Source organism: Dreissena polymorpha, chromosome 3 (genome assembly GCF_020536995.1).
Source record: "Dreissena polymorpha isolate Duluth1 chromosome 3, UMN_Dpol_1.0, whole genome shotgun sequence".
Lineage (NCBI taxonomy): Eukaryota > Metazoa > Mollusca > Bivalvia > Myida > Dreissenidae > Dreissena > Dreissena polymorpha.
In genome coordinates this window covers 82211720-82228768 of record NC_068357.1, presented here as the reverse complement: position 1 = coordinate 82228768, position 17049 = coordinate 82211720, and the positions used below count along the sequence as shown (strand labels likewise).

The following is a 17049-nucleotide window of genomic DNA, read 5'->3' as shown; positions in this document are numbered from 1 at the left end:
TGCGATGCACATGGGTTGAAATGTACTCAAGCATGTGACTTTCTCTTTCTATCCCTCGTCCCACTGGGCGCTTAAAGTTGGAAGGGTGAGCATTTTTATATATGGAAAACGTTACTACGGTGTTAACTAAACAGACTAAAAAGCCTGGGAATTGTCGCACAGGTCCTTTGCGTATAACGTAGGTACATTTATCTCTCCAAAAGATATTGTCGCTCTTTCTATTTCACATATTTTTAGATGCTGAAGATCAAATCTATGCATGTTCTACAAGATTAATGAAAGTTCCTTCATTCAATCATGAATCTTTTTCCAAAATTCCAAAAAGTGTTTGTAGGTTTCAAAGTTGTTTGCATTTATCTCTTATAATTAAAAAGTTATTCCAAGTGTATTTTGATAAACTTTTAGTTTGAGAAGAAAATAGTTTATTCATCCCATAATGAATAAATAGCAAAAACGCATTAAAATGCAAAGTTCAACGACTTTCTGTGGCCATGTTTTTTGACGAATCAAATTTTCTTGAACAACTTTTTTATGGGAGCCTTCAAGGGATAAATTTGGCCCCAGGGGCATAATTAAATTTGAACAAACTTGGTAGAGAACTATAAGATGTCACTACATACCAAATCTGGTAGCCCTAGGCCAAATGGTTATGGACAGAAAGATTTTTAAAGTTTGCACAAAAGAGGCTTTATATAAGCATATGTTCAGTTTTGTGACCCCAGGGCAGGGTCAAATTTGAGCCCTGGGGAATAATTTGAACAAATTTGGTAAAGGACTATTAGATGTCATTACATACCAAATTTAGTTGCCCTAGGCTCTATAATTATGAACAAGAGATTTTTAAAGTTTGCACAAAATAGGCCTTATTTAAGCATATGTTCATTTTTGTGACCCCGGGGCAGGGTCAAATATGACCCCAGGGGCATAATTTGAAAAAACTTGGTAGAGAACTTTAAGATTTTAATACATACCAAATTTGGTAGAAATAGGCCCAATGGTTATGGACAAAAAGGAATTTTAAAGTTTGCACAAAATAGGCCCAATATAAGCATATGTTCAATTTTGTGACCCCTGGGGAATGGTCAAATTTGATTCCAGGGGATTAATTTGAACAAACTTGGTAGACGACTATTAGATGTCACTACATACCAAATTTGGTAGACCTATGCCATACGGTTATGGACAAAAGATTTTTAAAGTTTGCACAAAATAGGCCTTATTTAAGCGTATGTTCATTTTTGTGACCGCCGGGGCAGGGTCAAATTTGACCTAGGGGCATAATTTGAACAAACTAAGTAGAGAACTATTAGATGTCACTACATACCGAATTTGGTTGCCCTAGGCCCTACGGTTATGGACAAAAAGATTTTTAAAGTTTGCACAAAATAGGCTTTATATAAGCTTATGTTCATTTTTGTGACCCCCGGAGCAGGGTCAAATTTGACCCCAGGGGCATAATTTGAACAAACAAAGTAGAGAACTATTAAATGTCACTACATACCAAATGTGGTAGCACTAGGCCCAATGGTTATGGACAAAAAGATTTGCACAAAATAGGCTTTATATAAGCATATGTTCAATTTATTGATCCCCAGGGCGGGGTCAAATTTGACCCCAGGTGCATAATTTGAACAAACTTGAAAGAGGTTCACCCCATGAACATTTGTGAGAAGTTTTATCAGAATTGAACTTGTAGTTTAGGAGAATATGTTTAAAGAAAAAGTTAACGCACAGACGCACAACGGACACAGGACCATGACATAAGCCCCACTGGCCTCTGGCCAGAGGAGTTAAAAATTAATTCTTATTTTAACCCCTATTTATATATTTAATTCGTAACAATATATAACCAAATAATTTGTTATTCATTGTTTTTGACACATCAACAATTCAACATTTTGGTTTATAGTCTTGAAAAAGCCTGGCTTTCCTTCTCCTTTTCTTGCTTTCCCATAATCGGACAGCTTTTTCTGGCTCAAATGACCCCACATCTACCTTGCTCATCTGAATGTTGATCAGCACATTGAGGCTTTCAGCTTTTCGAGAACATCGGTATTTACTCTTAATTCTATTTTGCACGCTGAATGATTGTTCACACTCTACACTTGTTACAGCCATGCAAAGTCCTATTTTGCAAAGCTTTGTGAACTCAGGAAGTGCATCATTGTGTAAGTTGATTACTCTTTTGGACAGATCTTGCAGTGACAGTTTACTGTATGAACCTCTTATCATGCCCCTTATCATTGGCCACTCTTCTCGCAACTTGTCTTCATTCAGCAAACAGCTGACTTCCTTAACTTCTTCAATTAAATTGTCGTCGGTCAAATTGAACCTGAATGTTTTTTGAGTGCTTTAGATTCGCAGTCATTTACGCAAGAGCTTATAAGTTCATCAATAATTGACGAAACCATGCTTTGGGTATTTGAATCTAATTGAAAGAATGCATGCAGCATGGACTTTTGACACTGAAATGGCTTTTTTTGCCTTCCACACTTCGATACACCGCTTCGGTCGGCCATTTTGATTTTTTTATGTAAAACGGTCAGTGGTCATAATGGCCTTTTGGTCGACGTTAAAGTCATATCAAAAACTATATTTAACATTTAATTTTAATAACATTTTGAAAAGGTATACAGTATATAACTTGTGTATAAAAATTACGATAAGTGTAATTAAAAAGGTACAATAAACAGTAATAACTCGCCTGCATTACTAGGAGAACAGAATCGAGACCGTTTGGCCTTTCGACCGTTCTTAGGTGTGGCTCTTCCTCACAGCAAACGATTGAGTGACGCTGACTTAAAGTTGTAGTTTTAATTGAGCGCCTAGACGAGTCAGAACCGGGATGAAATGTTTACCGTATATAATTTGCTACTGGAAGATTTACGCACTTTCGAAAATTTGGAATTCGTGTTTTATTTTTTCAATGACTTTACGCAAAGATTTTAAATCTAAATCGTTACTTAAGAAATTTAATTCGTTTTTACGCCTATATGCATGTTATCTGGAGCACTGATAGAGAGGGGACACGAAAAGTGTGACAGACTGACAGACAGACTGAAAGACGGACAGTGCGAAAACTATATAACCCTTTTCTTCGAAAGGGGGCATCAAAATGAGAGACATTACATCAAACAAATGAATAATTGGAAACAACAAGCGAAGTGTTTGTGAAACACTATGTCCCCATATATTTGACCTTTGACCTTGAAGGATGACCTTGACCTTTCACCATTCAAAATGTGCATCACCATGATATACACATGCATGCCAAATATCAAGTTGCTATGTTCAATATTGCAAAAGTGTACATTAAATGAGCGATTTTGACCCATAAATTTGACCTTTGACCTTGAAGGATGACCATGACCTTTCACCACTCAAAATCAGCAGCTCCATGAGATACACATGCATGCCAAATATTAAGTTGTTATCTTCAATATTGCAAAAGTTATGGCAAAATGTAAGAGTTGGAGCAAACAAAGCAACAAACCAACAGACAGGGCAAAAACAATATGTCCCCCACTATAGTGGTGGGGGACATAAAAAGAGGTAAAATAGCCAATGAAAAATAAGACAAAAATTGCATGCTAAACATCACACAAAAGGAATAAAAAGTCATGGTCAGAAATAGAAATTATGAAAATATTGTCTTACTTATTAAATTGAGAAATTTAATGTAAAATTCAATGATGCACAATTTTTCATTGTAATGACAATAAGACAACATTCTAATAAGCGAACAACAGCCTTACGTGTTGTCTACATCATGTTTACGACCCTCAGCACATTTGCATGTCTTTGCGTCACACTGATCATATCGCTCCAGCAGTTCCTCGAAAGCATGGGGCTCCGTCTCCCAAGATGCATCTCTGAAAGAAACAAATTGTATGAGCCACACCCTATGAAAACGGGGTTAAATGCATGTGCGTAAAGTGTCGCCCCAGATTAGCCTGTGTAGCCAGCACAGGCTTATCAGTGACGACATTTTCCGCCTCAACTAGATGTTTGCTGAGAAGAGACTTTCTTGAAATGAAACATATCATTAAAGTGGGAAGTGTTGTCCCTGATCAGCCTGTGCAGACTGCACAAGCTTATCTAGGACAAAACTAGGCACATGCCTTAAACCCCCTTTCCAGAGAGCAAGGCTAATACACAGCTTAACCAAATGGGTTCCACTCCACTATAACAAGGTCTTGATCTAAAATTCAGTGGTAACTTCCAATTTTGCACATTAACAATGATTGTTCTACCGTTTTCATGTGTTAATCCAATGACCTGGACCCTTGACATCAATTGTTTTACCTTCTTTACAGTCTTGGACGTAACCCACTCGACCTTCGACCGAGTCGAGTGCATTTTGCGTTGGTCGAGTGAAAATTCTAAGCCGGTAGCCCTATCGGTCGAGTGCATTTTTTCGTGTCCTAACTTAGTAACTTGTCGTCAATAGATTCATATAGACGCTTATTCAAAACTGTTATTTCCCTTGAGCAATCATTGAATAGAAGCTTATTGAACAGTGTTGTAAGTCAATCTCCCGAGACGCTATAACTATTATTATTATTACTGGGAGGAGAACTCGCAGCGATAAATTTGTTTTAATGTCTTTTCTACGATATTTTGAGGGCGCAACGCACAAACATCAACTGCAAAATGATCATGAAGGTTGCAACAAAAATTATGAACAGTCAATGAAATGAAAATTCCAACCGTTACGGAAAATAATCTGTCATGGCTTCGTTTTTGTATTGGGGACTTTGATTCTTAGCCAGCATTGCTAACTGGCTGGTAAGTGCATTTCATACTTAATGTAAACAAGAGGGCCATGATGGCCCTGAATCGCTCACCTGACTAACCAAATACAATCCCAACCCAGATTTCATTAAGATAAACATTGTGACCAAATTTCATAAAGATTAGATGAAAACTGTTACCTCCATTGTCTACACAAGGTTTTTCTATTATTTGACCTAGTGACCTAGTTTTTGACCCCAGGTGACCCAAATACAATCCCAACCCAGATTTCATCAAGATAAACATTCTGATAAAATTTCATAAAGATTGGATGAAAACTGTGAACTCTATTGTCTACACAAGGTTTTTCTATAATTTGACCTAGTGACCTAGTTTTTGACCCCAGATGACCCAAATACAATCCCAACCCAGTTTTCATCAAGATAAACATTCTGACCAAATTTCATAAAGATTGGATGAAAACTGTGACCTCTACTGTCTACACTAGGTTTTCCTATTATTTGACCTAGTTTTTGATCTAGTGACCTAGTTTTTGACCCCAGATGACCCAAATACAATCCCAACCCAGATTTCATCAAGATTAACATTCTGACCAAATTTCATAAAGATTGGATGAAAACTGTGACCTCTACTGTCTACACTACCAAATTGTTGACAGACACACGCACACACATACGGACGCCAGACATCACACGGTCACATAAGCTCACCATGTCACTTCATGACAGGTGAGCTAAAAAACAAAATGCAATTAAATATCATGCTCTAACTTACAAGTATAGTTTTTAACAGATAAAATTAATCTGTCAAGCAACGAATTCTGACATTAAATTCAAAATCAAATGTGTTATCATACGGTATTTTAGATGCTGTTACAATCGGCGACAAAACAGATGTGGCTTAGGCAATGGAACTACTGCTACAAATGTCGTTTTAAATTAAGAAGACTCAGAAGTTATGGCAGAAAGGTTACCTTCTTATTCTACTTCTTATGCACAGGTATTATTGCTAGTTCGACATTGCATTTAATTTGTTCAGATATTCGATTGGAAAATTCATATCATGTTATAACATTTTTTGTTTTTGTTTTCAGGCCGCCTTTAAGAGTATTCCTGACATGTCAGACCTGGATGTCAGTACTTCAGACAATGATGATGGTGGAATGGAGAAGTCTGGAGACCTTATGTAACATTTTTTGTCAGACATTAAATGTGTATAAGGAGAATCAAGTGTTTATTTGTTTAATCTTTATTGTTTTATGTTTGTTCAATACAAACATGGGCTGGGCTAGTGCCTAAAAAAATTTAATACCAAGACTGTCTTTACAAAGACCGGACAAACGGATCTTTTCCAATTGGGGAAAAAATACAAATACAAATTTCATATTGTCATTTTCTTTGGTAGATAAAATGCAACATTTAGTTAATTTCTTGTCTACAGAACCTAAGTAAATATGCTATTGACAGCTTGACAACATTTAATTATCAATTTTGAAAGCATTTGTTAGCAAAAAAAAATCAATAACATCAATTTTCGCATTTTGGTGAATTCATGATGTGAAATTTCCCAATTTCAGGGTTTTCTACTAATTTTCTCAATGGGGCTGGTATGGTACTTTTCCCAATTTGACAAAAAAAAACAAGAGATGTGTTTATCAGAAACACTAAGCCCAATACTGCACCGCTTTGATTCATTTATTTTTTATCATTTTGCAGATACAGATAATTATCTCCCTTAACAGCTTATTACTTCCCTTGGATTTGTTTTTTGACATTTGACTTTGAAGGATGTCATCATGACCTTGACCTTTCACCACTCAAAATGTGCAGCTCCATGAGATACACATGCATGCCAAATATCAAGTTGCTATCATCAATATTGCAAAAGTTATGACCAAGGTTTAAGTTTTGTGACACATACAATGACAGACAGACAGGTCAAAAACAATATACCCCCCCCCCCCGATCATTCGATCTGGGGGCATACAAATGCTGAAATTGATAGACGCCATTCTTGCCACAAAAGTAACCAGCGTACCAGTGTGGATGACTATTGTGTTCTAGTGTTCTGTAGATATGGTGTGAAACAAATTTCAACGTACAAGCCAATGTGACCATTAATCTGAAAATCAATAGACTCTAGGCTTTTCTTCCTAGAACCCAGGATAAATGAGCAGAGGTCACAGCATCCTTCAGAAATGAAATGTGTCTTGTTCTGAGAAAACTGGGCTTAATTCATGTGCGTAAAGTGTCGTCCCAGATTAGCCTGTGCAGTCCGCAGAAGTTATGAGCATTTTTCGAAGCCTAAATACTAAATCCTTTAAATGCACTAAGTGACCCCGTGACCTAGTTTTTGACCCGGCATGACCCATATTCGAACTTAGATATTGTCTAGGTATTACTTCTGACCAAGTTTGGTAAAGATCGGATGAAAACTATTTGAATTAGAGAGCGGACACGAAAAGTGTGACAGACTGACAGACAGATTGACGGACAATGCGAAAACTATATACCCCCTTTTCTTCGAAAGGGGGCATAAAAAGATGTTATGCTTGTGCATGGTACTTACTGATCAGGTATATAAATGCCATACTGCAGCATCTCATTTTGAAACTCTTCCTTGTTGTTACATAGAGGGCACTTGAAGAAATACAGGCCAGCAGATGATGCATACCTCTGTAATGTTTGGAGGAAAGTCTCATAATAACTTATCATTAACAACAAAAGCCTACTGGTATTTTATTGACTGTATGTACAGTATCATAAGTTAACTAAATCCACCTGCAACAGCTATGTCACATTTGAAGGCCCTGGGGGGAATAATAATCAAAATGGTTCATACATGTACGGTACTTAGCCATTGAAATTTGTAAAAAATTGTAATATATAATTTAAACTTTTCATACAAGGTTTTCTTAGCTGGGCTCCTGGCTCCCAGTCTCCTACCTGTATGCAGTCCCGATGGTACCAGTACTTTCGGCAGCAGGGGGCTCTCAGTGTGTCCACGCTTACCTGCCCCTGCACGGTGTTCATACAGATGGAGCACACCAGGCTGGGGTCAGGGTCGCTGGGTACGGCCTGGGTTGGCCTGTGACAACTACAGTACGACCTGGAACATGTATACAAAGTGATAGTTCACAAAATGATCATATACAGTGATTTTTTTCAACCAATCGGGAACGGGTCCCGTACCAATGCCATTGAGAATTTTTTGCACCATGAAACTTCCAACTTGGGAAAAAAAAAGAATTGCGAAATCTTCCAATTGGGAAAAATCAAGTTGTGAATTGTACCAATTGAAGAATGGTATTTTAATGACTTTGCTTAACTTTTTGTCAGCTTAAAATGACACAGGAAAGCAACATAAACTTTAATTTACAGTCTTGCACAAACAACAACATGCTATTGGAACACAGATTGTTACAGACAGAGTTCTCTGTTTTTATCTGCTTTAAATATATCAAGAATGGCGCCTTTCTGGGCTGATGAGAGTCCAGACACCCCCAGGCGGCATAGCCTTATCAGAGCACTAAGTGTGTCAACAGTTTTTGTTGCACTGTACTGAGGGGAATGGGTGGACGAAACAGACGCCAAACTTTTTACGAAGCCAAAATCTCTTAACAACTTGCTTTTGACTTCACTAGACTTTAATTTCTTTATGTAATACTTACTATTTTGACTTATGGCGAATATTGCTGGAAGCGTAAGAAAATTCAGACTGGTTTATATTTTGCAATAACATACACGTATTTAATGTATGAATGTAACGTAAATGTTCAAATCCGCCGCAAGTTTAAACGGTCTCAAAATACGTCAAGTGGGAACGGGTCTGTAGGTAATTGGGAAGCAGTCCGTTTACCAGACCCATCCAAAGAATGAAAAAAATCACTGCATATAGGTGTTTTTTAAATGAGCCCCTTCAGGGAAAACAGGGAAATATTAAATCATGTGCTTAAATGTTGGCTAATACTAGCCTGCTAATTATGGATGATATTTTCTGCCTAACCTGGATTATTGCTATTAAAGCAGAGGCTTCCTTAAACTGAAAAATATAATATAGGTGGAGAGTGTAGTCCCAGCCTTTAAATTACATGCATTAAGCTCCATTTTCCTATAGATTCAAATAACAAATAGGTATAGATTAAGGGTATAAGGCACAGTTTTCAACATTCATCTGTAAATGAACATAGACTTTCTCACCTTTCCATTGTTATCCAAGTTGTTTGGGGCTATTTTTAGCCAAAATGGGAAAATGAGGTTTTCGAATGGGGACTTTAGATTTACATTAATGTTAAATGTTAAAATTGGTCCTGTAACATGAAAAACATTTATTAGGCAATGCTTTACAAAAGTTTGGCTAATTAAAAGTATATGTTGCTGTTGTATTTTGGTCATTTAATTTCTAAGGCCATCCTTAAAAAATTGTTTGTTTGGCATAACCCGACCCAGGTAAATTTGGGTGGGTAGGTAGGTAGGGATTTAATTTTTTTCGTTTTTTTTTCTGACATTGAACTCGGACATATACCAAACTGAAAGGTAATTATCAAATAAAGCTCCAAGTCTTCTGCCTCTGGTAAAGATTTTTCTGCACTGTCCGTATCACTGCACGTGTATTCGTAAGTCTATTTTTTCTATAAAGAACTTCAGAATATAATATAATCGATGATAAATACTTTATCTGAAAACGACAGTCCGAAAAATTGTACGCATTTTGCACATGAAATAAAATGTGCATATCGTTTGACTACAGAAAATGAAAACAAGTAACCTAGCAAATACGTAATTAATATACTATTTGGTTGACCTATTACTTTACAGAAGCATAGTTTGTGAGTTCAAAAAACAACAAAGTAATTATAACATTTTAATTTCAACCAAGAACAAAAAGGTGCAACATCTTCGAAATGTAACTAATTATTTAATTTTCATCCTTTAATTCAGATCGATAGTCGGTAGAAATTTGTAAAGTGATCAGCTTAAAAATAATTTATTGAGTTTTACGCTTCTTTTCATTTGCTGATTTTTTATACGACTTTTGCCATCGCCCGTTATATTGTAGGCAGACGACAATATCAACTGTGTATTCCATTATCTGCGCATAAATGACCCAATATTACCTGATAGCGAACTCACCTTGTTGATTGGCCAGCTACCATATGCGCTTCAAATTGTTCATGGAAACAAACAGAAAAATAGTTTAAAAAAAACACTCCGGATTAAAATGGCGGATGTTTTCAATTAAATTTAACAAGATTTAAGCATATTCGCAAATTATATTTTTCTTGAGCCAAATTCGCTATACTTTCGCAAAGCGCGAGCCCTGTAATAGTGAGCATTTATTCCAATAATAACACATTCGCAATGCTCGCGCTGTCGTTCGCCATTTGCGAAAAAATTGAGAATTTGGCACAAGAAAAACCTCAATTGCGAAAATCTAGTAAAATTTCGTTGAAAACATCCGCCATTTTAATCCAGACTGGTTTTCTATATTTGTCTCTTTGTTTCAATGAAAGTGTTCGCAATTCGAACAGTTAACGAAACCCGGTCTGTACCCGATTAGACATTGCTTGACCTTATTGTTAATGAAGTGCAAATGGTAGCTGACCAATCAGCATTGAGCTCGCTTACACATGACATGACGTTGTCGAATGAAACGTGAGGACGGGTGGAGCTATCGGATAATATTGGGTCATTCATGCGCAGATGTTGTATAATTTGAATACACATTTAATATCGCCGTCTGCCTCCGAAATAGCGACCGGTCAGAAAGTCGTATAAAGAGATAAGCAAATGAAACAAAAACGTGACAATACCCGTCAATAAATATTTCTAAGCTGACCACTTTTTATCTTTCTACCGAATATTTGCCGATCTGAATTAAAGAGTGATAATTAAATAATTAGTTATATGGCGATAATATTACACATCTCTGCCGATTGCCGAATTTAATTGAACGGTGATAATTAATTAATTTTTTTTTACTCCCAAACTATCCTGAACGACAGCAGCGTATTTTATTTAAAGGGATACGAGAAAAACAGAAGCGGTTTAATTGTATTTCAAATCTAATTAATCGCATATGCATATGTTTAATAAATAGGCGACTCAAATAAATACCGGTACGCGTTTTGTTCATTGCTATTCTAGATATCCTTGAAAGAGCATTCAATTAAATGAGGCAAATAACCGAAAAGGATAAAAAGCGGAAAGGAAAAATTTAGCGGAAAGAATTTTCGGCGAGCAAAAAAATTATTTTTTTTGGAAAGTAACACACAAAAAAATTCAGTCGGGTCGATTTTAGTGGGTCGGTCGGGTTATGCCAAACAAAAGAATTTTTAAGGATGGCCTTATTATGTATTGATTACCACAAATTTAAAGATTTATTCTGTAATCCATCACACAAACAAAAAGTCTGATGTTGATTTAATAAAAAAATTGAATAAGTTCAAGTGCACAAAAATCTACAACAAATAGTAGGACACATAAAAGAACGTCCTGCACTTCTATTTAGGTTTGCATTTGATACACAGAGAACTATATGTGACACAAAGAACACATGTACATCATCTATGAACGATAACAAGAAGTCTCATGGCTCCTGACTGTTCATTTTATTGTTGAACATTGCATGACTTGTAAATGGGGCAACTAATAGATGAGAATCCACTATTCGGCGGCAGTCCCCCACCTGAAAAGTATACTTTTTTCCCCTTTTGGGGGGAAAAATTCCCCTTAAAAAAAAAATATATATATTTTTTTATTTTTTTTAATAGAAAGATGTGTCTCATGATTATTATATCTCAATTCTATTTCAATTAAATCTTTTCAAACATACTAAATTATGAAAAATGCAATGAATATAGTGCAAACATGTACAAATGAAATAATGAGAGAGTAAGTAAAAAAATCCCCCAAAAAGGGAAACGCCGCGAAAATTCCCCCTCCTAAGGGCTGCGGACCCCTTCCCCCAAAGTAGTGTGAGGGCCCTGTCGGGTGCTTTAAAGGTGATTGCATCAAGCTGCGTTCACCTGAATGTGTCAAAGAACTGGTGGAGCGTGTGATTCTCCCGCCCACATCCCAGGTGAAACATCTTCTTGCAGTTACGGACCACACAGCCGATGGTAGCTCCTCCCTTCTTGCAGAAACTGCATTTCTGAAATGCAAAACAGAAGAACACACTTAAGTCCTATATTGCTTAAATATGATGTAAACTGCATGTTAGGATAAAATAAAAGTAAAATATAAATACATTGTTATGACTAAAGATAAAATTGATACAATATGCAGGGCAACAGATAAGGCTCTTTATATCATTTTTACGATTTGTATTTGACAGAAAACGAATTGGTATTAAAAATCAATCGTACATAAAACGATAATGAAAATGGAAATCGAATTGAAATAGAATCTTCGTGTTTTAGTTTTTTCCCGTTTTCCGCCGTTCAGTGTTCAATTATGATTAGTGTATTGTAACCTTTAGTGCGGCTGTTATATTTTGGTTTTGGGCCGGTGTCAATATATAAAGTTACTTCCGCCGAAATAAGTTCGGGAAAATGTTCTCCGTTAAACGCGGGCGGGTTAGGTAACTTTCATAAACGACATGAGCGCCCAATATTTTACAATTCGTAACGAGACCCAAACCGTCAGGAAAAGAGATTGGGAAGAGTATACTTATCAGATTTAATAGCGCAGGTGGTGACAGATTCTGAAATATTCAGCTCAAAACAAGGCTATGATTCCGTGTGTCATATACTTATAACATCGTGATTTTCACTGGTTTGTCGTTGATTGAGAGGGTTTGGCAATGTGAGTGTGCACTGAGACTTAAAGGCAGGAGTGTTGAAACTGGTTGAAACAAAATGACTCATTATGCATCATCCATTTGATAATATACAATTGATACTTATATTTACAAACAACCATTGTCACTGTGAATTTATAATTACTTAATTGGAATAAGAATTGCTGAGAATTATCAATATCCAAAAATGAAGTGCTAATCAGATCCAGAAATATATGTACGTTTTGATCAAATTGTAAAAAAATCTAATTGACAAATAGTTTTGAGGAAAGAAAATAATTGTTACAAAAAGTTTGCAGTGAAAACTAATTGACCCAAAATCTTATCTGTTGCCCTGCAATATGGTAATAATACAGAACTAAATATCATAGTCTGAACTAAATAAAATAGTCAAACACATGTTTACTTAATACTTAAAATATGGTTTAATCTTATATTTCCGTGAAGTCTATTTGGTGTTTCATTAAAATCATATATTTACATATCTATCATCATTAGCCCTTAATATATTTACATTGTGCCATTGATATATATATACTTTTATTTTCTCAAGGGTAGGAGAAATGCAATACAGTGCTTACACTAAGGATAATGTTGTGAGTCATAACTTCCTCCCAATTAATTTTGGAAGTCACAGCCCAATAAAAAACAACAACAAGAGGCCCCAAAGGGCCCTGGGTCGCTCACCTGAGAGACTAAGATGGAAAGAAACAATATTTAAAACTCTTCAGCAAATATTTCAAATTATTGGTATGAGAAGACTGACTTTAAAAATAAGGTGTTCCAAAGTATTCACAATGGGCCTATAGAAAAACTACCTCACCCACCTTGGCGGCCATGTTTTTAAAACCCAGTTTTTTTTTAATATACATGTTTCAGTGATTTATTTTGCTATTTTTGTTACAGCCTGTATCATTTGGATTGGGAAAATTAGCGCGATAAACCATAAAATTGGGAAAAATAGCGCAATAAACCATGAAATTGGGAAACATTATAAATATGATCATAAGAACAGAATTAAAGTTGCTAAGTTCATGTTTGACAGCATTTTTATATTATAAAGTGTTGCTTTAATGTCTTCTTACAATGAATACAAGTTAGTTAATATGCTTCCACATGCATATTAAACTTGCAATAATCTATAGATTCTTAGATATACCATTTAATCATATCCTCTTTAAGAGTATGAATTTAATTCAGCATTGTTTAAAATTAAATATCATATAATGGTGAAAACATTTGCAAATATTAACAAACACGCTGTTTACCTTTCAATATCTTGCACTTGACATCCTCAGTTCCATGCTATTTTAGCAAATTGTACAGCTTGACAAACATAATAAAGCAGAATATGCATATGAATCTGATTATACACTGATCCAATAACATATCAATCAAATCATGTGTGTCTCTTTTCCTTTTCGAACGCTACTCATCTTAAATGCTTGAACTTTGTGAGTAAACTAACTCCAATTTCCCAACGCTGATTTCCGCACATTCACTGTGACAGGGCTCGGCCGTGAGGGGGACATGGGCGACATCTTCGCTGGGGACATAATAATGTCGCCCTTAAATTACATGAAGGAGAAGTTGACTTCGCCTTCTTTTTTTACAACATCGACGTTTTTTTCTCTCAACTTTTTCATCTAAAAATTCTCTATTTTCACATGTCATAAAGTCACCGATGACGCTTGTTATGTTATCAGTTTATTATCACAGCAAAAGATCGACTGCTGTGAAAGCTTATCCAGGCAACTAGCATACATGGGCATTCACTCCAAACAATAACGGTTTAGATCAAAAGATCATAGCGAGTGTCATTTCGCCGACAGTTTGGATAGTTCTCTGTTCTGCAAGCCCAATTAGTACACGCCTTGCAGGCGGAGTTAAGCGGTACATTAACTTTGATAGTTACCAATGAGAACGCGCGCATTGTATATACATATGCAATAGTTTACCTGAGCGATGAAATGAGGTCGTTATAGACATGTATTAACGCTCAAAAAAGTTTACACGCGCAACACATTTCCAACAGTAAATATGAATAAGATTTATTCTAGTATGTTCTACTGTTTACTTGTTTCATGTTTCAAAACTCTTAAACACTAATTATCCAGTCGATGTGCAATTTATTTTGTCAGACATTAATTCATAACCATATAAACGAAAACTAACAACCCACCCGTGCAAACTGTAGTGCTAATTTCCATAATTTTATCTACCGTATCCATACGTAAACGACTTTATTTAATATCCCGCAACCTCTTTGCGCGTGCTGTAAGTTGTCTAATGATTACGTGATGATTGATTGACCATTCGATAATTACATGTTTTTGGCTGACGGCACGGTTAAAGAAAGTCGGAAAAATTATTAAAGAAAAACAAAATTGATCAAAGGTCTATTAATTACGTAGATCCACTACTGTAAAAGTCCAGCGAGTTTTGTCAGTTTGTTAATCCACCAATAATTACGAGTAACACCCATCTTATATAAACTGGAATCACAGTTCATTTTTATACCAACAAGTCCTTATACTACACACTAGACATTGAGAAAACACATTTCCTCGATTTAATATAAATTATCCGAGTAGAATAAAATTGCTACGTCATGACTCATGACCTTCGACATTGCACATGGCAGATGTATTGTAACATTAAACCCGCGTTCAATTCAAAGCTGGCGATTCAAATTACAAGTAGACTAATGGTGATTCAATAATGGAGAAAGCATTAACTGGATTTAACAAACATGTACGTGTAATAAGGTTTGTTAAACCAGATAACAACAAGGAAAATTTGGATTATTAAATGAAACAGGTGACATTCTCAAGTGTACATATTTCGGATATGTATACAATTCGGATAAACAGTAATAGATATACTATATGTAATCTATAGGTCTTTGGTCCCATGCATTAAGATTGTGTTTTGTTAAGACTCGTTTTTACCACAATTTGGTGATTTCATGAAGCGAAGAATTGCCAATCGCATTGGTACCGGACCTGTTCCCAATTGGGTGAAAAAAATCACTGACTAATTATCATGTATTGATACATTATGATGTAAATAGGGTTTGGATTGTCATTGCATTATTAAAGTACTGTTTATTTTTATGATGCACATGGAAATCACAAGTTTTATTTGTATGAATTGATTTATGTGACTTAATTTGTAAGGATTTATTGAATTTGAAAATAGTATTTGTTTGTCATTGATGGTGATACTAAGGCTTGGTGTAATGAGGGGTATAAAACAAGCGAAGATTTTATTAAACGCCCAACAGAAATCACTTCTCCTTCTAGTGGCCTCACTTCTCCCTAATTTCAGCTCAGGGAGAAGTCACTTCTCCCTCAAGTTTGAACCTAGGCTGAGCCCTGTGTGAAGATTTCTAATAAATATTTGTTGTTTTTTATCTTAAAAGTCGTATTTTGCGTTAAATGACACACGCATGAAATTATTCCCTAATAACCATATCATATCCGTAGTAAATTTGAATGTTATTTATAATTTTCGCTGCTCATTGCACATTTCCCGTCTGCTTGCCGCCATCTTAAACTTGTGTAAAAACAGGCGTTAACAATCGGGTTACGTCGACTATCGTCGGTATATAGAGAGAGATGTGTGGATAGCAACGTAAAATCGTATTCAGCTACATTTGCGAACAATACGTAAGTCAGTTATCGTTCGGCGACGACTAGACAAGCTCGATCGGCACTCGTTGTACGAAATTAACGCAAAATGACATTGTAATCTTATTGGCTTTATTGGGAAATTTTGGTCAGATGTTGGGGAAAAACATCATTTTTTGCAATTGGGAAGCAGCCGAATATCGGCGGTAATTTTGGGCAAAAAATCACTGTGTTTATATAAGGAAAATGCTTCTTACATACATATAGAGAAAACTGCCTCATCCCCTAGCGGCCATGTCTTTCCACTGATCACGACCAGTTTCAAACTCATCCAACATATCAATAAAACCAATGTTTTGACCAAGTTTCATGATGATTGGCCAAAAAATGTGACTTTGAGTGTTCACAAGCTTTTTTAGTATATAATTTTAAGGAAAATGACCCTCCCCCCTGGCGGTCATGTTACTAGATGGATCAAAACCATTTTTGAACTCAACTGTCGTATCCAGGAAAAAATCTTCTGACCAAATGTCATGAAGATTGGGCAAAAAAAGTGTCTTCTAGACTGTTCACATGTTTTCTTATATACATATAGAGAAAACTGCCCCGACCTCTGGCGGCCATGTTTTTTCACTGATCACCACTATTTTCTAAGTCAACCAAGATATCCATAAAACCAATGTTTTGACCAAGTTTAATGATGATTGGACAAAAAATGTGACTTCTAGAGTGTTCACAAGCTTTTTTACTATATAAATTAAGGAAAAAGACCCCCCCCCTCCTGGCGGCCATGTTTTTTGTTACCGATCCGAACCATTTTCGAACTCAACCGTTGTATCCAGGAAACAAATGTTCTGACAAA

General features: G+C 35.9%; 1 protein-coding gene across 3 annotated transcripts in view; it reads right to left on the bottom strand.

Annotated features, from left to right (window-relative positions):
• LOC127875002 (uncharacterized) overlaps positions 1-17049 on the bottom strand; it is a 53243-nt gene that overhangs the window by 15943 nt on the left and 20251 nt on the right. For all 3 annotated transcript variants that reach the window (XM_052419727.1, XM_052419729.1, XM_052419728.1), the window contains exons 5-8: positions 11783-11907; positions 7701-7863; positions 7324-7430; positions 3756-3872 (exon numbers count right to left, since the gene is read on the bottom strand). In XM_052419727.1, coding sequence (XP_052275687.1) covers positions 3756-3872; positions 7324-7430; positions 7701-7863; positions 11783-11907 — 512 coding nt within the window. The remainder of the gene's footprint in view (positions 1-3755; positions 3873-7323; positions 7431-7700; positions 7864-11782; positions 11908-17049) is intronic.